This window comes from Corvus kubaryi, unplaced genomic scaffold (genome assembly GCF_017639235.1).
Source record: "Corvus kubaryi isolate FWS band 111438036 unplaced genomic scaffold, C.kubaryi_AGA036_p1.0 37232, whole genome shotgun sequence".
Taxonomy (NCBI): Eukaryota; Metazoa; Chordata; class Aves; order Passeriformes; family Corvidae; genus Corvus; species Corvus kubaryi.
In genome coordinates this window covers 4,372,450-4,395,989 of record NW_024581066.1, presented here as the reverse complement: position 1 = coordinate 4,395,989, position 23,540 = coordinate 4,372,450, and the positions used below count along the sequence as shown (strand labels likewise).

General features: G+C 39.1%; 1 protein-coding gene across 1 annotated transcript in view; it reads right to left on the bottom strand.

Annotated features, from left to right (window-relative positions):
• The window catches only part of KIF26B (kinesin family member 26B), a 286,178-nt gene that overhangs the window by 163,363 nt on the left and 99,275 nt on the right, over positions 1–23,540 (bottom strand). Inside the window, exon 4 of the mRNA XM_042023023.1 lies at positions 7,934–8,100. Coding sequence (XP_041878957.1) covers positions 7,934–8,100 — 167 coding nt within the window. The remainder of the gene's footprint in view (positions 1–7,933; positions 8,101–23,540) is intronic.

Genomic DNA, 23,540 nt, shown 5'->3' with positions numbered 1-23,540 from the left:
AGTGAATGCTTGAAATGACCTAGAAGAATTAGGAGCACAAATCCATGAAAAACTGCCTCCTTCTTCAACAAACCACTAAAGTAATCAGGGCCTCAGTGCCGGATCATCAGCATTCCATACTCTTCCCTGCATGCAAAGCATTTATTGGTACACAGCATCTAAGACACGAGAGTGCAGCAAGAATGGGCCAGCACAGTCATTTACAGGTCTAAAGCCTCTTATCTGTAACAGCAGCAATCAGGGGGGTACAGATAGACAAGGCAAACTTTAAGCTTAGGGAACATCTCAGAACATCGGACAAAGGGCATTGCTAACTACTGAGGACAGGAAGTGTCTTGATTACCTCCTCCTGCCTTGATAGAGGCTACATAACACTTAGAGCTTCCACAAAGCATTTACATTGCATGAAGTAGTTTAAGTAGGTGTTTGCATTACTGGCCCTTTTCATTGGAATATAATCAGCCGTTGACTCTAGGATCTCAGAGAGAAGAAGGGTGTTTGCTTACTAGGTAAAAGGTCCTCGGTTATCATGCATTTTCATGGATTTGTACTTGAGAAAACAAGCAGACAGAAAAAAAGGAGGGGAAAGTACATATAAATGCATTGTATCCACAGATGCAATTTTTTAATTCAAAAACTGAACACTGATCATATAAAAATTAATAGGGCAAATGAATTGTAGACACAAGTTTGTATTTGTGTATGTAAGACAGTAAAAATTAAAATTATGCAAAATATATACTTACAGAAACAAAAGTTTATAACTAAACACCAGTGATTCCCACAGGAATCAGAAAAAATCTGGAATTCTGGTTTTTAGGCAATATATACCAGAAAAAAATAATACAATGAATTATACTTAGGAGACAAGACATCCATTTTAAGATAATCTCTTAAGCAGAAAAATTTCCATAGTATGTGTCCTTTGCTTTACAGAACCAGATATTCATTGCATCACAGAGAAACATTATATCTCAAAACTTTCCAAAGAAAAAGGGAGGAAAGGGGCAAATTTTCTCAAAACTGTGAAAGGCTAGTTACATAAGAAACTGCCAGTCTTGATGACTATTTCAATAACAACATTATTTAGTGATTACCATTACCATTGATACAAAATAAACCATATGTGGGGCAAGTGCAGGTCAGAAAACACTCACCTTGTGCAGCACATAGAAGCAGGTGTAGCATATTTCAATAAAGACATAACATAAAAGTAACATACCTTTCACAGGCTGGAATTTTAATTTCTCTGTTCAGTGGTAAATAATTTGTTTCTGGATAGTAATCTTTTCCTTTAGATTCTTCTAAATAATGATATTTTTAAAACATGCTTAGACCAGAAAATTACATTTGTTAACTTCAGAGTTGTTTACCTTAAGTGGATTACTTTGATACTGGGAACATGAGGAGGATTTACATGCTTTTCATCAGTTACATGCTTTGAGACTAAGCAGATGGCACACCCCTGCAAGTATAGTATTCTACAATAATCTAGGGTAGTTTTAGTTTATTTCTTTTTATAGCTCCATGGGTCACTCCCCAAACCCTATTTAAAAATCAAGGTCCATTATCTGTATTTTAAACTGTGAATGCAAGCTAATAATCTGCAACCAACACACAGTGGATGTAATTGGCATAAAGGTTCAAATTACGTTTGTTCACAGCCCAGTGGCAACTTAAACATACCCCAACTAGCTTTCCAACCCAGGTGTAAAGAGTGTATATATTTTCTTAAGCTTTTGTTTAAACAATGGCAGCGTGGAATATCCAAAGATTCAAACACCATTGTTTCAGACACGTACCCTACACAATTCTTGTTAGAAATTAACCTACTCTGGAATCTTGCTGTTAAGCTTTTTTTTTTTAAAAAAAAATCAAACTACATGTACTGGTTCAAACAAAAGTGTCACAGGAAATGTGTCAGCTTTGAAAAAAAAAATCACTGGAAATTGTTTCAGGCCCAAGATAGAGCTACCATGCAAAATTAGAGATCATTGACATACCTTTGCTTTCCCTCTTCCAGATGTGGCAGAAGTTCTAATTTTTTCCTTGCATTTCAGATCATTGTCTCCACTACTACACACTGGCTATTCTTGCATGTAACTCTCATAGTCTTTCTCACCAAGATATTTTCATTTGGTTTACACTGAACCATAGAAAAAGAGTATTCCTTATGCCTCAACTGCCTGCTTTCTTTCGCTTCAGGAGAGTCACAATTCCCTTCTGACTAGCATTAAATTTATATACATGAAATAACACCAATAACAGAAAGCTGAAACAGCCTGTTAGTTAGGGCTCTCACAGCAACAGGAAGCACAGAAAAGCAGTGACTATGAACATTGGTCTCCTACATTACTGAGGAATGTTGAGCAAGCATGAAAAATCAGCCCCTGAAGTTGTGCACTCAAACCTAGGTGCCAATTTTAAACATTTCATGGTCTTTCAGGAAGACTGAGATCATTGTGATTAAAATTTCCCCCACTAGCCAGCCCAAGACAGGCTTTGAAGGTAGAAGTATTTGTGAAAATGATTTACAGATGTTTCCAAACTTGCTGCCAGCATTCCTACTGAAAGATAGTCTGTGGATCTTTTATCTAAACATTCTTCTTATGTATTTCTTATGCAGTATATAATAAGGATGAGGGAAAAGAGTAGGAATTTTGATTAGAGCTATTAATTTATAGTTCTTCAAAATGTCTAAGAATTTGACCACAATTTAACTGTTAAATTTAGTTTTTTCAGCTAATGAAAGAATCCTGTTAGATTTTGCATAGGTTAGACAGCAAGAAACCAAAACATGTTTTCACCCAAGTCTCAGAAAATCATTTTCTCTTAAGGATGTTGAGGTGACAACTATTTAATATCGAGAACTTTCCAAGCAGTGCCCAAACTATGGAACCACTGCATCACTTGAAAAGCAACTGGGTCCACAACTCTTCGGCATGAATAAACACTGTCATATCTGAGTCATCTGCTGTTCAGACAACAATATTCTTTTTTTGAATAGGCACAGATGAGCAGCTTTCACTATCTGACAATGTTCACAGGCTCTTTCCTGAGAGGTCTCTGAGGCCACTGCAGCTCCAATGCCCTGGGTGTGCCTGCACAGCCTGATGTACACCTGCACCTGTCACAGGGATATCGACAGCAGATTCCTGACCTGGCTCTCACAGCTGCCAGTGGCACATTTGCACTACAATGGTTACAACCAGACTACCCACACAAACCCAGTGTTTCTCCTGTGGACCTTCCTCCCCAAGCCAAAGCTGGCTCTGTGGTACAAGAATATCCTCTCTAACCCATTTCCTCCTCTGCTAGCTGTTGCCTCTGTTTCTTACCTGGTTTTCCTGTGCATGGTCTGACAAATTGATTTTTTGTAAACTTGCCCCAGACCTCCAAAAAATTCAAGCCAGGATGTTAAAATGGTGTGCGCCTACAATACACAGTAGTCTTTAAGGGAAAGAGTTTCTGGATTCCTTTGAGCTTTAAAACAGACATATACTCAAAGATTGTATAGAATAACTACAAGGAAAAAGAGCAAACATCAAAAGTTGTGTGATAAACTGAAGTTTTCCACATGTATGCAAAAAACAGGGAGGCATGAGATTCCAGGGTTTCTGGAGTGCTAAGTCATCAAAACAGCACAGCAGCTTTAACAAGAGCGCCCCACAAATACTGTATTCATATCAGCTTTGTAGTTCATGCAAGATGCATGAGAATATTTAAAAAATATTCAAAAAGGATTCTCAGGAATGGAAGGGAAATCTGTGGAACATTCAGCAGCATTTTGAACACAGTGTACCCCTTGGCAGTAGAGCACTGCCTCACCTCCTCTTCCCCCACTGCCATATCACACAGGGATGGGGAATGAGTGGGGAAAAGGTCACCAGCAGTTTTTCCAAGAATTCAGGTAACTGTAGGTAGAGCTTATCCCACACTGAGTAGCTGTGTATCCATTATACATGCAACTAAGTTTTTATATTCTTATTTTGTCCTAATGTAAGAGCTTTTAAAAAATTTGGATATTCCGTTTGAAAAATGTGCCTTGCAACATCTACAACAGTAGCATTGTGTGGCCCTCTTTAGAGTTTAGTTGCATAAAGACATAGAAAATGATCCCTAAAAAAGAATTTTCTGGCTACTTTCAAGATTATCTATATTCCCATTAGGCTCAATTAATCCAAATATGACTGTATCTGATTTCAGACCGAGTCAGGCTTTTGTTCAAAATACACTATTACACTTCCTGACTAGCAACAGGAAACAACTTTAAAGACTAACATTCAAAAATATCACCTCCTCAAAAACTTTTTACCTTTTTTTACCTCCCAAGTGAAATGCGCTTTTATGTCTCTCCTTTGTCCTGATGCAAAATTCTTCCTCTCCAGTAAAGCAAGCTTACTGTGATGGGGCAAACAAGGAACAGCACCAAGACCCCAAAAACTTTAATGTATCATAATGGACAACAGACAGGCTCTGGCCCGGTTTTGACTTCTAGTTCCTGCATTGTGCTATCACCCTCTGAGAGACTGTTGAAACTCTACAGTCCAGTCACAAGAGAGAAGTTTTATTCAGAAGGGCAGGTTTATTTGCAGAGTAGCCAGGCCAAAGCTGAAGTCAGGGTGCCCGAAGTTTTCTCCACGTAGAAACCAGCATTGATAGGAATAAAGTTAGTCTTCCCCTTGGCCTGATAAAGCTTCACAGAGACACCAGGGAAAAGTGACAGAAGGCCTTTCCCTCAGTTCTTTGGCAGCATCAACACAGGCATCTACTAATCCCTTAACTGGGGTGGCACACTCCTTCATCGTGCTTGGAGGACACAAGGCAAGAGGCTGGACACAAGCACCTTAGGCTACGATGGCCCAAAGATGCAGTGCTTCTTAGGACAAAGACCCAAACTGGAGGCAAAAGTGAAGTCATACAAAAAAATTCTAAAATGCTCTGCAAATGATTCATTATGTGTAAAGAATCTTAACATTATTTCACATTCACTAAATGAATTATTCTCATCATGAATGTGTACTAGTAAGAAGCAAGATGATGCTAAATTAGCATGATTGAAGCAAATCTGAGACAAAAATGAGTGATAGCCTTGAACAGAAAGGCAAATTTGGTGGTTGTCACTAAAAGCACAATTGATTGAATCCAGTTTCTGTGTCAGAATCACCATTAGAAATTCATTATTCATACCTGTGTCATCTAATATTCATAAGCCTACCAGCTGAGCACTTGGCCAGTTTTCAGTGTTTACTTCTTTAAAGCATTCACATACTGTCCCACGGGAATCCGGATATGTCATAAGTCCCCTTGCAGCAATATCCCAACAAATGACAATTCACAGAAGTTGCAGGCCTTTTAGCTGGCTTGGAAATCTGTCAGCTACAGATGTAATAGTCAATTATTGAGACATCTGATAAGTCTCCTGGTTTTTAAAAACACTGAGAGTCACTGTGGCCTTAGGATACTTCTCCATGGCTCCAGGCCAGTCAAGTGACTGTCACTGTTGAACTAGTAGTGCCTGAGAACAGAAAAATTATGAGCGCCCAGTATTCCACTCCTGATATTTCTGAAGTAATTACAACCAAAAGTTCCACGGATGCCTTGACATTTTGTCCGTAATATGGTATTTTAGTTAATTGGGTTTTTTCCTGATGATGAATGATTTATATCTGAGCCTCATCTGAGGTTTGCTTTGCTTGTTAGGGAAGTTAGAGTGAAATACTGTGGGTCATTATTCAAATTTCAAAAGAATAGGTTCTGCTTTTCAGCTCTGAGCTTCAGCTTCACACTGGAAAATTTCTCTGGCTTTGTAATAATTTCTTACTTACTCACTGTGAAAACATTGCATGTGACACACATTCAAAAAAAACCAGGTATCGATGGTAGTCACTACTTCATGTGCCACTGACAATCATAAAAAGCAAAAGTTGAGAATTCATAGGCCTGATGCACAGGACTGTTTCACATTGTAAACAATGCACCATCTTAATGAGTTAGACAACAACTGCCTTCTACTTCACATTTTATAATACATGTATGCATAGGTCCCTACCCTATGCTTCTTACCCCAACTTGACAGAAATGCAAATAGACACATAAGATGCAAAACAAAAATTAGTGATTCACATTTGGAAAGCAACTTGTGGGTTTTCTTGTTAAAAGGTCAAGCAGTGAACAACTGACTTGAATTTGCTGCTTAAATTGCCAGCAGATGATGTAACTTGAAATCCAGGACAAAATAATATCACATAAGTGATATTAATCTAATTGTGCAATACCCCAAACTAAACCAGGCGCTTTTGTCTTGCTAAGTACAGTTTAAAAATAAACAGTCTAAACATGAGAGCTCTGCTGGACCAAGCACACCCAAGAATTCACAACATCAGCTAGAAGCTAACAGAGTTCTACTTAAAATGCTATGATTTACACTAGGGATTTTGAGTAAATTTAATTAGTTTCCTACATTTCAGCAGAGTATATTAAGAGCAAACGAATTCTCTCAGCATAAACAATGAAACAATGAAGAACAAATGAGTCAAGTCATCTTCATAAATCAATTCATGCTAAAATATGTGCTAATCCCAATCTGCACTCCAGTAAGATACTACCATGTGTGTACATTCAGCAATTTTAATTTAAATTGCCTGCAGTTAAACAGAAAAGGGCAGCAAACCAAGACCACTGTCATCATTCACATTTGCTATTGCAGCATCACATCTGCAAAGGAAAAATGGCAGAGTTGTCCCAAACAACTGGATCTTCTAAAATGCTACACTTAACCCTTTTACATGACTCACTTGCTGTATGACACTGACATCAAACATATGCAGCCCTCATGTTGGTGAGGAAAAATGGGAGAGGAAAATCTCTTTTCCAGATTTACGGAGTCCAAAAACTTTATATTTTCCATTTATCTTTAAAATAAGACAGAGTCATGTGGAATTAGTAATAGTTTGGCTCTCTCAAGGGAAGGAAGCTGATCGGAAAGTTTTTGAGGCACTCACTCAAAGTTCACTCCATGTTTTGAAATCAAGATCTCCCACTGGATTGGATTGGAAGTGCTAAAATAATGGTTTATTCTCCTGTTATTTCATTACTTTCATAACTCTTCCCAAGTCAATCTTCTAATTAATAAAAAACATTAAAAGACAATAATTATTTCAATGTCTTTTGTTACATAAGGGTTCAACTGGAGAGATTATGTTCTGCAAAGAGCATATTTCTGCACAAAAAGATATTTTTATTTGTGATAATTGATATTTCACTTATGAGCTGATATGCCCATTTAACAAAACATTTTACTAACAAATTAATCAAGAGAGCCATTTGATTTTTTAAATGAAACTTTATCTCATCGAGATTTTTAACTTTGTCTGAATATTCAACATAAAGAATGTTCCAAGGCTGAATTTAGACCCTCAGGTCACATAAGTGGCATGACAGGGACAGAAGGCAAAATCAAAAACCTTAACTTTTTAGTCTGAAAGTGGAATCTTGATAATCTCCCTGGAAGGAAGTAAAATACAGTAAAGTCTGAAGATTGCCACCAAACTGAACTAGCCACCTCCAGTTAGCTCTATAATTAATTGCCCATCTCAGGAAATTACTTGGATGGGCCCTTCTTATTCAGGGATACACCCCTCTAAAAATGTCACAAAGTCAAGTGCTATTCTGGGAGCACATCACATTTTAATCCAAATCAAAATATCAAAGAGATATTTTACAGAAGAGGGTAGAAGTATCATCCTTACTGTATGGATAAATGCACACAGGTGGATTAAACAATATTTTCATGGTAATTCCTGCAAGTTTGTGATAGATCTGTATCCACAGCCGTGTTTTGACATCTCAACCCCACTTCTTCACAACAGACTTGTCTCCTTTGAAAGAAATTATGTGTCCAGCAAAGGAAAATCTGAGAAATCTCTCTTACCTGGCAAAAAATGATGCTGCCACCGAGGTGCCTGTGGATACTTCACTGGCAACATAGGTGCTCTGAGAAGCAGGGAGGCTGTACAGGGAGGGTTTATCTGCATTGTAGCGGTTCAGTGCTGCTTCAGTCAGGCCCTCTCGACTAGTCTCTGTCATAAGCTGAGATATCTGAAGACAGAAAAAAACCAGAAGAGTCATCAGCTAAAGCTCACTGGCTGACCCCTCCTAATCCAGCAATGCCTGTGGATTGCAGATGGAGTAAGAGAGTGGCATTTCATTCACTCCCTCTTTGCTGCTCTGTGAACAATCTTGTTGCTGCCTTCATGCTAATCTACAGTACTTAAACTCAGCTCTAACCTTGTCTGCATTAAAACTAATGGGATAAATTTATCCCATCATTAAAAATGTCAATAATGTATATGGTTTTCCATCCATACAGAAAAAAAAGAGTATACCATAATCCTTGCTTGGTCTTACCTCAAGATACAAGAAAGCTCAGATTTGTGCAAAATATTTCAATTTTACTTCGAGGGGGAAAAAAATTTTAAAAAACATTTTTTTTGTCTTTGTAAAATAACACCCCACTAGTGTATTAAGCATTTTTGTTGACCTTTCTCCAGCAAACTCAACATGCAGCATAGAAAGGAGTCCCTTGGAAAAATCTTAGACAATTTATCATCACTCTGCAAAATTGGGATCATTACTATTGACTTTCATTGCCTTTCTTAAAAGATTGTAAACATCGTGTGATTTCATTCTTCTGATGGCCCATCTAACATTTGTCCCCCTGTTAGGAAGCCTCATCTCAGCCTTTCATTGTCTGAAAAGAATCAGAGTTTCATCAGACTTGACCCAGCTCTCCCCAAATCAACTGAAAGATCTTTGACTTCGGAGAAAGCTGGGTCAGCTCTATTGGAGTAACTCCTCAATACTTTGAATTCAGTTTCTTGACATCTGCATTAATTTATACCTATGTAATGTCATCTCCTGTACTTCATGCAATTCTAACAAATTTCCTTTCCTCCTTCCCTCATTTCCACCACAAATAGCTTCTGTTTACCAATGCATGTCACAAAATTGCAACATATGCCTAAAAAGAACCCTCTCAGGTTGTTGCTAGCAATCATCCACAGCATAGTTTCCTTCCCCCTGCAAAAAGTTTTCAAGGGGTAGTCTCTCACCTGTTCAATTTCATACCTCTACTTATCTCCACAAAAACAACAAAACATGTTTGTGAGGTGCATTTAAAAAAGTGTTTGAAAACATCCTGAAATTCTTTTTACACTTAGGCTTGCTTTATTTCACCTGTTAAACATTTCAGTTATTAAAAGCAAAGTTGAAAAACTGATTTGTATTTGTGAGGGAAAAAGATGTGATACGACAACATTTTTTAGGCCAACTATCACACAACCTCTGTTTCTCTCATAGAGAACTGCTATCCATTCTGCTATGGCTAAGAAGTGTTTATCCTTATTTTACATACTTTTAGACAATCAACTGTAATACTTCAAGAACAGGAATGCTAAACTAGCCTCTCTATTTCTAGGAGGAACCAGTAAAACTGCTGAAAGTGCCCCCATCATGTTAATCCCATGCTGAGCCATTCCAGTTTACAGGATTCACTACACTGAATGCGCAGTGCTCTTGGAAGGCTATAGCTGAAATCCTGGACTTAAATCATCTCATAGCACTGGTAGAATGCAGGAATTTAGGCTGTCTGCCAGAATACCTCCTCATATTTGCAGCATGGAGGCAGACAGTTCTTCAGTGTCCTGCTACCCTATGTATGTCCACCTGGGACATCCAACACACTTGAATTCACTAAACAATATTTCCTTAAATATTACATCACATTTGATAACTCAGATATTTATGTTTGCAATGAACTAGCACAAGATTCTGCTCTGTCCCCTTAAATTACCCTGAAACCAAATTCCTCACCTTCTGTGTTGGGAACCACTAAACAGACAGCTCTCCCTTCAGAGAAGAGTGCGCTTATAAACCCAACCTCATCTTTGTTCATCTAATTCATGTATCTGAAATCAGTATGGACCATCATCATTAATCATTAACCATTACTGACCATGTCATTAGGAAGTGCTACTCTCATGGGAAATGGACAGCAGCTAAGAAGTTGATGAGTTTACTTATCTCAACTGCAATCATAACCTCCCCATCTTCTGCCAAATAAAGATTTCCAGCCCCAAATAGGAATTTCCAAAGCCAGTGCAATACACTTCTATTGGCGTCAGCAGATCCCCTGAAGTTCTGAGATGGTGAGGCTTGAGAGAGGCATTTCAGACAACTGCAAAACAGGAAACTATTTGTGTGTCCTGGTGCTTGGGACAACATAAAAGAAAGCCATGTCCCATTGGTGACATGGTTTCTGCAATTGTAGACACTTTCTGATGATCCTTGTCCACATTCACAAGTCTAACATGAACTGCAATAAAATGCCTCAAACTGATTGTACACATTCCCTGAAAAGTATTAGTCTCAAGCTTCCCAGAAATTGTCTAGATGCTTGGTTTCAGAGCTTTTTGGGTAACTAGTTCTTAAATACAAGCACTCCAAAATAATCACTTACCAAAAAGACATGAGATTCCTTTAGAAAGATACAAATATAAGCCACTCACCTATGTACTCAGAAGTAGATATTAGTCAGCAAATAGAATGTTAATACTTTTTAATAAATGGGGATGAAGATCTTATAAAGCCTGTTATTTAGGTCACATTTTCTTATTGTAAACTACAAAGGAACTGAAGAAGAAGGTGGAAATAATTTAACACATTTACAAATTCTGTATTTGTGGAGTACAAATAGAACAGAGAGAAGTGAGAAAAATAACACTTATTTTAGTAATCGCATACCCTATGGGCAGATGCAGAACGGGGTTATTTCAATGTAACTGTAGGGGTTTCAGTAGCATTGCTGTTTTGTCACATGTCCTACACAACAGTCCAAGTACTACAGGGATGGTCAGCTGCTCAAACTGCAAACATCTGTAACATGTTCTGAAACAGCTGTACGGTACTGACCACCAGTGCCTGCTGGACAGGCAGCAGCTCTCCTTCCTGTTCAATCACACCACTTGTTTTGTTGCAGAAAACAGGGAGCTGTGGTTTACATTGACATATCACCCACAAAAAGCAGCATTCCTGAGTGCCCTCCTAGAGGTGCCCTGGATGGACACTCATAAAGCAGCATGTTGGGCTTGTTAAGTATCCTCTTGATCCTGAGGGTCCAGCAACACTGCCTGGTTTCCTTACTGATCCTGGCACACTTCCTAAGCAAAAATTCTGCTTCTTAGCAGGAACCTCGCTCAGAACTAAATTCCAAATGTACATAATGTCTATCCTTGCACTCCATCAATTTACTCTTTTCCTCAGCAGGGACACGTCTTAGTCAACAGTGTATTACAGGGATACCAAAATGGGAACATACCTAAGACACAGAAAAATCAGGATAAAATAAGGACTGTCCAAGCCACAGTCCAGGATCTCCTAATCGAGAAATTATCTCTGCTTTTAGCACTTTTTACTTTCTGCCATTGTGGGATTTTTTTCTACAGTGAAATGTCTCCAGAAGCAATGAAAGCTGAAATATTAACTTGAATTTCAAACATTCTCTAATTCCTAATCTGGGAAGCCTGCAACACTACTTTGCCTTACACAGGTAAAAGCTCACAGAAGTATCCTGTGATACTGCAACATTTCTAACCTCTAACAGAACAACAGGTTTTGCCTGAATGAGTCCAAGTCACTCTGTTGCTATCTTTTCCTTACCTTCCTTTGGTCATGCAACCAATGGAAATGAAAGGGAAAGATGGTGCTATGCCGAAATCTGTGCCAGACTGTGAACCTTTTATGCATCCCGTACTTTCCACAGTATTGTTTATACTGCACAAATTTGTACATGTAGGTCAATCTGCAGGCTGAGTACCTCACTAGACACCAAGATGTATGCCCATAATATTTGACTAATAAATCCTCATTTATTCCCAGAGTCCAATATATATACATAAAGCAGGGGGTAGAGAGGAGCCCAGAATATTCACGTATCTGAAGATTACTGACTTCAAGTCAGTTATTCTGCATTTCTTTCTTTTGCCTCACTGATTAAGAGTGTAGAAACCATTCAAACAATTAAACCAAACTGAAGAGTGGGATTTGGAGGCAATCTTACCATCTCATTTACTCTGTGCTCCAGTCACAGTGCCAAAATAGCCCCTTCTCTCCGGCCTTGCTTTCTGAAGTTCACACATACACAAACTTGAGTAAATCACCCAGGATATATCACGCATTTAAGGAAAAATACTCATAGAACAAACATTTCCAAAGCTCTTGGAGAATTTCTTTTTTCCCTCATCTCAGTTTAAAAGACACAGTCGAAAATTAAACTTTGAGCATTAACAAACTCAGGCAATTTTCTTTTTTTTTACCTTTCTCTTTTTCCACACTAACGTACACCTGGCAAGCACAGTTCATGTAAATCTGCCTCTTTAGTGTCACCATCTCTCTTAGTAGATGCTGTTTCTGTACTTAAGGGGTAAAAGACTTGATTCCTAAATTCTCTTTCTTTTCTTTTCTGTGAGTACCCACGTAGCATATACATGAGCTTTAAGATCAGTTAATAGGACATATTTTGAGAAATTCCTTTATAGAATTGTTGGCAGTACATCACTGCCTGGATAAGCAACAAAAAGACAAAGCATGAAACAACACAACCTTTCATGCCTCAATAAAAACCTTTCAAGTGCACATGAAACAAGACAGATGACCCTCCCAAAGCTCCATTTTTTTCTTCTGTCTCATAAATGCAAGGCAACCATTAACCTCCTCTTTCACTGCTTTCTGACACTATACAGTGAGAGCTGGAGATAAATCATGATTTAAATTCTGTGCTTCATAGGAAAAAGATGGCTCTGCAGTTAAACCACAGGTGTTAGCCAGGCTAGATTCTCTTCTCATTCCAGTTACCGAGTCTGTCCGTGTATAAGATTTGCCACCATGCAGTATGAGGTTAATTATATTTACATAAGGGTGTTTTACAGCCAAGCTCATTAATGTTTCCAAAGCTCCTAACTGAGGACTCCCAATTGATATTACCTTACTTACAAATGAAAGTTAGCATTTATGAAAGATGAGAAATATCCATTGCTCTGGAGTTAGTGAACACTCAAGAACATCCCCACAATCTCGTTAACATCAGTAACTGATGAATGAAATGCATGCACAGAAATGTGTGAAATATATCCATATCTGAAGCTAAATTCAAAATATAAATCTGTGTTCAAGTTCACTATAAAGCAATTCTCAGTGTCCAGAATTCCTAACCTCAGGAGAGAAGCTCACCAGCAAGAAGAAACAGAAGGTAGAAAGCTCTCTTTCATAAACACACGTACACTCATGAATTACTTCTTTGGCAAGCCACTCTTTATTCAGCGCAGCACTGAATTTTCTGCCCAATAAATACTAAATTACTTCCTGGGTTATTTTAGACAATAAATGTCCACATTAACCAAGAAAAAAGTTTTTCTTAAAGACTCCCCTTTTAAGGATGAGTTGAACGAAGCACTAAAGGACACATCTCTCAAAGTTCTATATACCAAAAGCATCATAAATTCATATAAACCTGTTTATAACACAAGCTTAACAGCTTAATACCAAGTTTTCCATTACGCACAATCAGGTATTCTGACTGTTCTACAATATTAATCTTCTACCTTCCAACCAACTCCTTTTGGCTCATCAGTGTCTTCTCAGTCATAACAAGATAAAGTTATTTTTCCTATTTGGCTCAAAGAGGCTGGTTTCTGGTGTATGGGAGTGATGAAACAAGCAGTGGGGGATGCAACTCACAGCACATCCTGCATGTGGTCTTTCTTCTGACACATGCATAGAAAACCAAATCTTTCCTGACAACTATACAGCCCTGTTTTTCCTGGGCTTGACCTACTAATTCTTAAAGGTTGAGGCAAGACTCTAATTTACAAACTGATTTTGAAAACTGAAAGAATTTATCCACTTTCTTTAGTGCATAAGAGTTCACTGTCTGATGTGATAGTGCAGTAGATTGCAGAATGAGACAAAAACCTGAAGCTTTCTGTCAGCTACCAGCTTCCCAGCCACTAAAACTGTCAGTGGAATTACAGTAACTTGCCTATAGGAAGCAGCATCAGAAAACAAACTGAGCAGGAGCTGACACTTCTTGAGTCTCTTCAGAAGGGAGGTTAATGAAGAAAATATTGGAATTCTACCTCACCTGGAAAAGGCATTCCTCACCAAGGGAATTGAGCAATAAGTAGTAGGTCCTCTTCCCACAAGTTAGAAATTTTCTCTGAGCCCTTCTGGTAACACTGACTTCATCCCTTTTGCCTAACATGGAACTTCTACATTAAGTTCTGTGCAGTAACAAAAAAGTGCAGCATAAACCTCATGTTTGGTAGCATTCAAAGGACAAGGTAACAGCTGGAATTCATTGTAGTCAGTATAAAAAAAAAAAGACAAACATGGATAATTTGACATTTATTATATCTCATTTTCATATTTTTACCATGTTGTGGGGAAAGGTTAACCTGTGAAAATAGGAAAGATAAATAGTAATGGGTCAGTTTCAAATATCATTATATATACACAGCTTCAAATGTTTTGAGGTTAATCCGGTAGAGCGCAACTGAAGTTGGATTTTAGGGGCAGGGGGGTAGAGAAAAAGAGGAATCTTGTGCTGCCCACACAACTATCAAATTATTGACACCTCCTTCACAAGGCAAAAAGGAACAATTACACCATTCAATAGAGCAACTTGAAAGTGGTGGTGATTTCCAAAGCCATTCATCTTTTAATACACCACAGAGTACCAAGGACATACTCTGCATCTCTCACAAATCACTCACTACAACAGAAGACACATTGAAGGAAAAATTCAGTATAAGGTTCACCTTTAGAAAACATAACTTGGAATCAGTAAGCAAGTTCCTGTAGCTAAGGGCACTGACATAATCCTACAGCATTCTGCCATTTGATTATGACCTTTTTCTCTCACAGTAAAATACTAAGCTGCTCTATAGCCAGAGACCACTGCAACTACTGATACAGACTGTTTGAACAAGAGCAAGACAGCAGATCCTGATAGTCCTTTCCTTGTCAAAAGAATGTGTTCTATGAGAAAGAGGCTGACAAAGGACACACATAATGTCTGCTGCATTCAAACTCTTTCTTGGATGTAGACATACTGAAGCTGCTTAGCAAAGGCAACGTTCATTGTGAATACTGAAACTTCAGGGACTATCATAGGGCACGTTTTGCTCCTACTTTACGCAAATTTGCACACAAAATCTGATATATGGATCTAGCAGAAGGGGCTACTGTAAGAGCACAGATTGTGTGCAAAAACAAAACAAGACACCTTACAAAGAGGGAGGTTTTTTAAAGGGGGAATCACTGGCATGGCAAGAATGCTGATTATGCTCTGTATTTAATCAGAGTCAAAATTTAGCATAAACTACTTTTATTTAAACATATATTAGTTACCATGACAGCATGTAGAGTTTAATTGCAACCTCCAGCTTCCTGCTGTCCAAAAGAAAGATGACCTTTGACTGTTGCAGCTACCTCCCACGTTTCTCTATAAAGCAGATGATAATGATGACAATGATTATCATCATTTTCACTATTAACACAGTTCCAGTGCACTCCTCAGCACAGATGAAATCCAAATTTTCGCAGGCATGAGCACATCTTCCCATCAAAGCTGCTATGTTATATTTAGTTCCACATCACGCTCAAGAGCTTGTTCAATGAAATATTTTGCCACAAATCACTGAATGTCTAAGATCAGCTACTTACAGGCTGAGCAGACATCCAAATAATGGTGGGTTCCTTTTCCATAAGATATTTTCTGCAATTCTCACACTTAAGAGTTCTCCCTTACAAAACAGGGATTTTTTTCCAGTTGGATCCCTCTAAGAGGCCTGGTAGGATTTATCCAAGAGTACTATTCAAGGGGATGGCAGATGTCATCTTGAGACATCTCACAGTGATTTCTGAACAGTCTTGGAAGTCCATAGAGGTCCTGGTTGACTGAAAGCTTGCAAACACTATCCCAATTTTCAAGCATAAGAGAAATTACTCTGGTGACTACAAGCCCAGTAGTCAGTCTTGTCAGTGCCTGGTAAAATCATGAGGAATATTATACTGGGAGTTATTGCAAAACACCTGAAGGACAACACAGTCATTGCTCACAGCCAGCATGGCTCTGTGAGGGGAAAGTCCTGCTCATCAAACCAGATTTCTTTTTATGACAAGGTAACCTGCCTAGCTGATCAAGGGAAGCCAGTTCATGTAACCTTTTTGGATTTCAGTAAACATTTTGATACTGTCTTTCACTGGATCCTTCTGGTCAAAATGTCCAGCACACAGCTGGATAAACACATCATGCAGTGGTGAACAACTGACTCATGGGTTGGGTACAAAGGCTTATAGGCAATGGGCTGACATCAGACTGGGGACCTGTCATTAGAGGGGTTCCCCAATATGTTCATAACTAACTTGGACCCAGGACTCAAAGGAATACTAAGTATGTTTGCTGATAATAGTAACTCGGGAGGAGCTGTTGACTCCCTTGAAGAAAGAGAGGCCCTGCAGAGACACTTTGGCCTGGACAAAAGAGGCCTGGAAAATCACCAACCATATGAAGTTCATCAAGGGAAAGTGCCAGATTCTGCAACTGGGACAGGGTAACCCTGGATGTACAGACAGACTGAGGAAGGAGGTGCTGGAAAGCAGTGCCACAAAAAGGACCTGGGCATCCTGATCAATGTCAGGTTGAACATGAGTCAGCAGTGCCCTGGCAGCCAGGAGGGCCAAGCATGTCCTGGGTGGCATAGCATCGCCAGCCAAGAGAGGGAGGTGATTGTCCCTCTGTACTCTCTGCTGGTGCAGCCTCACTTCGAGTCCTGTGTGCAGTTTTGGGTGCCACAAAATAAGAAAGATATAAAACTGCTAGAGAGTCCAAAGAAGGGCTACAAAGAAGGTAAAGGATCTTCAGAGAGGCAGACTCCACAATCTCCCTGGGAAGCCTATTGCAGTGTTCTGCCACCCTCAACGTGAAGTAGATCTTCTTCATGTCAAGGTGGAACATCTTGTGTTCTGGTTTGTGGCCATTGCTTCTCATCCTCTCACTGGGAACCACTGAAAAGAATCCGGCACCATACTCTTGGCACCCTCCTCTGAGATATTTATATGCATTAATGAGATCTCCTCTCAGAATTCTCTTCTCCAGACTGAACAGGCCCAGCTCCCGCAGTCTCTCCTCATAAGACAAATGCTCCAGACCCCTCATCATCTTTGTGGCTTTCATTAGACCCTCTCCAATATCTCCTTTTCTTTCTTGTGCTGAGGAGCCCAGAAATGGACAAAGCATTCCAGAGGTGGCCTCACCAGGGCTGAGTAGAGGGGCAGGATCACCTCCCTTGATCTGCTGGCCACACTCTTCCTGATGCACCCCAGGACACCATTGGCCCTCCTGGCCATGAGGGCACTGCTGGCTCATGGACAACTTGGCACCCACCAGGAACCCCAGATCCTTCTCCACAGAGCTGCTCTCTTGTAGGTCAGTCCCCAGTCTGTGCTGGCACTTGGGGTTATTCCTCTCCAGGTGCAGGACTCTGCACTTGCCCTCATTGAACCCCATTATGTTTCTCTCTACCCAATTCTCCAGCCTATCGAGGTCCCACTGAATGGCAGCAGAGCCTTCAGGTCTATCAGCCACTCCCCCAGTTTAGTGTCATCAGCAAACTGGCTGAGGTGTCTCCTATCCCATTGATAAACAAGTTGAATAAGACTGGACCCAGTACTGATTCCTGGGGAATGCCAGTGACTACAGGCCCCCAGCTGGATTCTACCCCACTGATCACAACACTCTGAGGTCTGCCATTCAGCCAGTTCTTGGTCCACCTCACTGTCCATTCATCTAACCCACATTTCCTGGCTTACCTACAAGGATTTCATGGGACAGGGTCAAAAGCCTTGCTGAAGTCACAGTAGACAACATCCACTGCTCTCCCTTCATTGACCCATCCTGCATCTACATCACAGTACTGTATATACATCAAAAGAAATCAGTACAGAGTCTGAAACAGTACTGATCAAGCCACCTTCTTGCTCCCTCACTTTATTTTGATATATTTATTAAACAGAAAAGTAAACAGAGGAAAACAATGTTAGAGGAGGGGAAATTTCATTATCTGAAGCATTCAGGACAGCAAGTATCTACCTCAAGTGAACTCAACCCCTGTACAGAAGTAGATTCTAGTCTGCATTGCTCCTTTAGTCAGAGTGACACAGCATGCAAATTTTATTTATTAGCTACTTCTTGATGATCAAACTATTTTCTGAAAGGTAAGGCCTCTACCTTGTTACAAAACCACAACAGCTGTCAGAACTACCTTTTTCAATACCCTCAAAGTTTTCTGATGTCTGTTCAGGATCATGCCAGCCTGTCCTATTCCTCTCCAAGGAAGCTACAGGCTGGATAGCCATCCTAGGGTGTAAATATGCACACCCTCCTTGCCCCAGAGAGCCCTCAGTGAAGCAGACTTGCCACAGGCAGACCCCTGCAGGGCTGTGAGCCATCCCTTCTGAGTAAAGCACCATCAGCCAGGCCCACACAGGCCTCTCATTCACAAAGTTCCACCAGTCAAGCCTCTGCTGACAGAACAGCAATGTAAGGTTTCCCAGTTGGCATATTCCCATACTGACTCTGCAAGTGAAAAATAGGAACATCACCTAGCAAGGAGAGGTTCTGATCTCGATTTTGTGTCTCTAAGCATTTTAGCAATGCAAAAAGGCACTGTGCAACAACACAATAAAACTGCTTCCTTTCTCATCAAGAAGACAGCAATAACATGTGGGAAAGCCAAGGCTGCCTATAGCTTTCAGAAGTTTTTTTTAAATCTACTTCTTTGAAGTTGTTAATTCTCTTAATTACCTGTATATCTTGTTTCATTATAAAGCTGTGCAGCTGGAAATTAATTGGATCTTTTTCCACTACAACTTATTCCCTATCAGATTAGTAACATTTTACAAAAGAAAATGCCTTTCTTTTGTGACTCAGTTAAAGTTGATTTCATACGTCCAGATTCAGCACTCTCACTGTAATCCCTTGTTGCATCAGCTACCTTTTGAGTCCTCAGCAGCCAGGCTAATTGTGCTAAAATAACTAGTGCAGCAATCAAAATATGAGTATGTCTGACTCCTGTCTGTACACATGTACACAGGGGGGCAGCAGTTAAATGAAGTGACTGCATTTTTGAAGCCAAAGCACAACTCTATTTCACTGTGTGCAGGAGTAATGCATTTGTTATGAAAACAAGCTTTCATTTCTCTGATCAGTTGCTAACAGCCAGCAATGCCAAGACATCATAAGAAGTTCAAATCTTACTGTAGCTGTTTCCTTATCACAAACAACAATCTGTGAGACACTGACCTTTCACTTGTCAGTTGACAAGAACAGCTCTAGAAGCCACCAGAGTGTGACAGCATGTGGGCTTAACTTAAACAGCATTATTGACCCAGAAAGGAGCCTCTTTCTGTAGCTAAAAAGAGAATAAGGAATAAAAACCATAACTAGTTTATGCACACATAGGTGGAATCATTAGTCTTTATTTAGATAAAGACATATGGTTAAATTCTACCACAAATAGAAGAGAGAACTACTTCGTTTCCAGTATGGAAAAAAGCATCTGACAGGCTTAGAAATTCCTGCAATGATTACTGCATAAGAACATGGCATAACATAAATTCAGTCCACACATACAATCACCTCAAGATCAGACCTTTTTGGGGGATAAGATCAGTACACGTCTGATGAGTCTCTCACCAACTTGCTCATGGAAAGGTGCATGGGTTTGACCCCCAGGGATCTAGAAAGTTTCTATTTGGAAACTAGTACCATTCCAGTTGCTTCCCCATCAGAAAGAAATCACAAGTATCAGCTTTTTTATAAACTGCTGCCAAAGGTTTAAATTAGTGCTGGCAGATACCACAACAATCCAAATTGCCCTTTTCTGCCCGTTCTGTAAATAGCCCCTTGAGGATGTCCCTTCCTTCATTGTATCAACATAAAGATGGGGCAACAGCTGATATCCAGTTATCAGTGTTCGTGGGAGCAGCCATGAAACTGTCTTGTTTCCAGAGGAGTCTTTAGATTTTTTTGCTAAAGAAAAAAACCCTGGCTGTACTGCAGAAGTGACCTCTATAAATTTAACAAGGTTGGTCTTTCTAATCTCTGTCACAATACATGAACACATCTTTCTTTCATGTTAATAATAAAAACGTTTTTAAATTATTTTATTATAGCAAAAATCATAATTTTTAACAGGAATACATGAAAAGAATTCAAAAGGTTCCAGAAGAGCCTTCAAATGAGACCAGTTGCTGGACAGAAACAGTTGCTTCCTGCTCTGAAGGTGAATGCCTTAAGTCATACATTTGGTTGCCCTATTACCTTAGTTTGCATAGCTACAGCTGTTATTAGCAGTCATAAAAATCACCCAACCGTAAGCATTTGACTTGGAGGCCACTTCCTGGGGTGAATTCCATAGGCTGACAAGGTGCTCAGTTATGCTATGCTGTCTTCTGTTTGCTCTAGATTCACTGCCCTCTCAGCTAATGAAAGCAAAAAAAAAAAAAAAAAAAAAAAGAGGAGAAGCACATCCTCAATGGAACATCAGATTAAATTCGGTTGGTGCATACTGTAAATCCTTAGTAAGTGGGCCTCTCACTGTTCTGGTTCCCTTTCAGTGGCACAAAGAGATCAATTTGTGACCATCAGGACACACATTTGGTATGGCACTCTACTTGGAATGGGATGGATCTTTCATACACAGCAATGAACATCCTCAGCTTTTTACATATGCTCTTAGCCTACTTCTATTTTCCAAGCTAATCATGTTTTTGTCTCCTCTCATTTGCTGCAACTTCTACCATGTTTTCCATTCAAATTGTTTGTTTCAGCTTTGATTTGCAAGCTTTGAAGGGATCCAAGCTAAGCACAGTTTTCCAGGCTCTAGCTCAACACTACATTATCCAAAGCTGACCTAGCATTTAATTCAAGTGCACACAATGATCTTTCCCCAGTTATATGCAATTTGCATTTTGGTTTGCAGGAACCATCATAATCCGTCTTCACTATGACAGCTTTACAGTACAAAGATGACATTCCCACGTGTCCCCTTAGGGCCTTTGTACACTAAGAACTTTAAACATGCTAACTGTCCATTCTCAGCTAGAATTTTGTGCACATTCACTTGCAGACTGAGTAATTAATACCAATCCCCATCTCCAGTGACCAGCTAAATAAGGTCAAATGAAGAAAAATATTTGGCTCTCATCACTGTTTTTGAATGAGTCTATTTTAGAAAATGCTGAGACCTAACTCCTTTACTTTTCTCAGGTGGGATTAAAAAAAATCAGTGATCAATTTGGAAGATATAAACTATAGACATGCATATTCTCAAAATTGCACCATTTTGAAAAATCAGTTAGAGAGAGGAAGGGGCACAGGCTTTAGTCTGGGTGTGCTCTACAGCTATTTCTGGAAAGGCAGGAGAGAGAACAACTGAATATCCATTCAGCACTATACAGCACTAACAAAAGGCAATCATTCCTCAAGAGATTATATTATTTCAAATTCCATCAGTATAACCTATCATGGGAATTTTGTGTGGACGAATAACAACCTGATTCATCAGGAATTATCTTCCACTAAAACAGAACTCAGATCAAACCAAGGGTAGGCTCCATACAGCTTTAATGATTTTGTATGATTTCCAGTCTAGGAGAAGTGCTGTAAAAGACAAATACAAGGCAGTCATATGCAAAGTCTTACACCTCTTACTACCTAATGCATTTAACTCTGGAATGCAGCACCCACAGTAAATACTACCAATTCTTTACTCTTTACTCATAGCTACACTTTGTGTATACTTTCACAGCACAACATGTTCACAGTACATATCCACAGCATGCTCTTCCAGCTGCTGTTATAAATGATTGCCTGCCTCTGAATTACACTAATTTCAGGTAGATTCATGCTTTGTAAATTGTCTAAGACTCTTGTCATTTTTTTAAATTTTTGCCTCCTTGTTGGCTTATTATTTCCTAATTTTTACTAGTAAAAATTGCTAATTTTTATTACCGTCTGAAAGTATACTATCAAGTCTTACAACTACATTCATTTCTTTCTCTTTAAAGTCAGACTAAATGAACTTCAAATGGCACTGTTCTACTTAGTTTTCTTCTTTTCATCTTTTTTTTAAACACTCTGACAATGAATATAAAGTTTCTTCTACACAGGACACAAATAACAACAAAAATTCATTGCCCAAGGACTTTGCACAAGAAACTAAAATGACAAAATGTACTTCACTATTGTTTAAAAATAAACAGTGATTAAAATTAGTGCAGGAACAATTGGTTGATATTTTTTAATAAGCAAACAGAAGGATTATACTAACTGGCCCCTTGGGGATAACCCAGATTTACAGTAGATTTAATTAATTGTATTTAATGAAATTCAAATATAACAACAACAAACTGGCACACCATCTGAAATTATGCCTGAACTCTAGTAAACTATTCTGAACTGTAATAAATGTCTCTTTGTTATCTTCAGTTTTAATTCTGCCTTACTGCACAGAGAATTTTTCTTTGCACATGAACTGTTTTGAATGTTTCCCCTTCAACTTATTTAGTGGGTTTGCAATGTAAAATTTTCAGAAGTTACTTTAAAATTAATTTTTGAAAGGAACTCTTTATCATATTTTAATTACTTTTTAATAGAGCATCATAGACTAATTTGCTGCTACGTATAACATGTCAAAAGAAGGATCACTAACTACAGTGGAAATACAGTGCTGTAACCTGTATAACTGAAGTAAAATGCTCCACTGTCTCTTCACAAAGTTTACTACAAGCACTTCACATGTCATCTTGCACAGACATTTACTCTAGGACAAAGGGAATACAAGACGGGCATGAAGCAGCTCCAAAATGTAGAGCAGTACTACACATGCAGGATAACAAAGAACCAAGCCTTCTAGAACTAATGCTTGCTGATGCTTACTGCAGTGTCCCCTGTGGCCAGTGGGGTTCATTCACACAGGGTTCAGTCTTATCCACCATGAATAGATGATTATAAAACTTCCCCTCCCCAAAAAATGAAAAGCATTACTGTAAGGTTCCCTAGGAAAAAAAACAGACCATTGTAGGAGAATGAGAGGATTTTAGTATTTCCTGGAATTACTTTTATTAAGTCAGAAATCAAGGCAGAGTAAACAAGAAAGATATATCCTGGACTCAGGAGCTTTTTGAAAATATATGTTTGAATGATGCTAAAGCCTAAAAACTTCAGGTCAATTTAGAACTTCTGCATTCTTTTTCTTTCCCAAGGGCATGCTTTCAAGTGAATCCCGCTAAAACAAAGTCCTTATTTGCAAGTTTCTTCTCAGAAAGCACAGTAGCTGCTTGTTGTAAAAGGCGGAGTGTATGAACTCTGTGCAGTTGATAAAAATTCCAGCTCAAGCTGTATTTGAAGATAAAAAAAC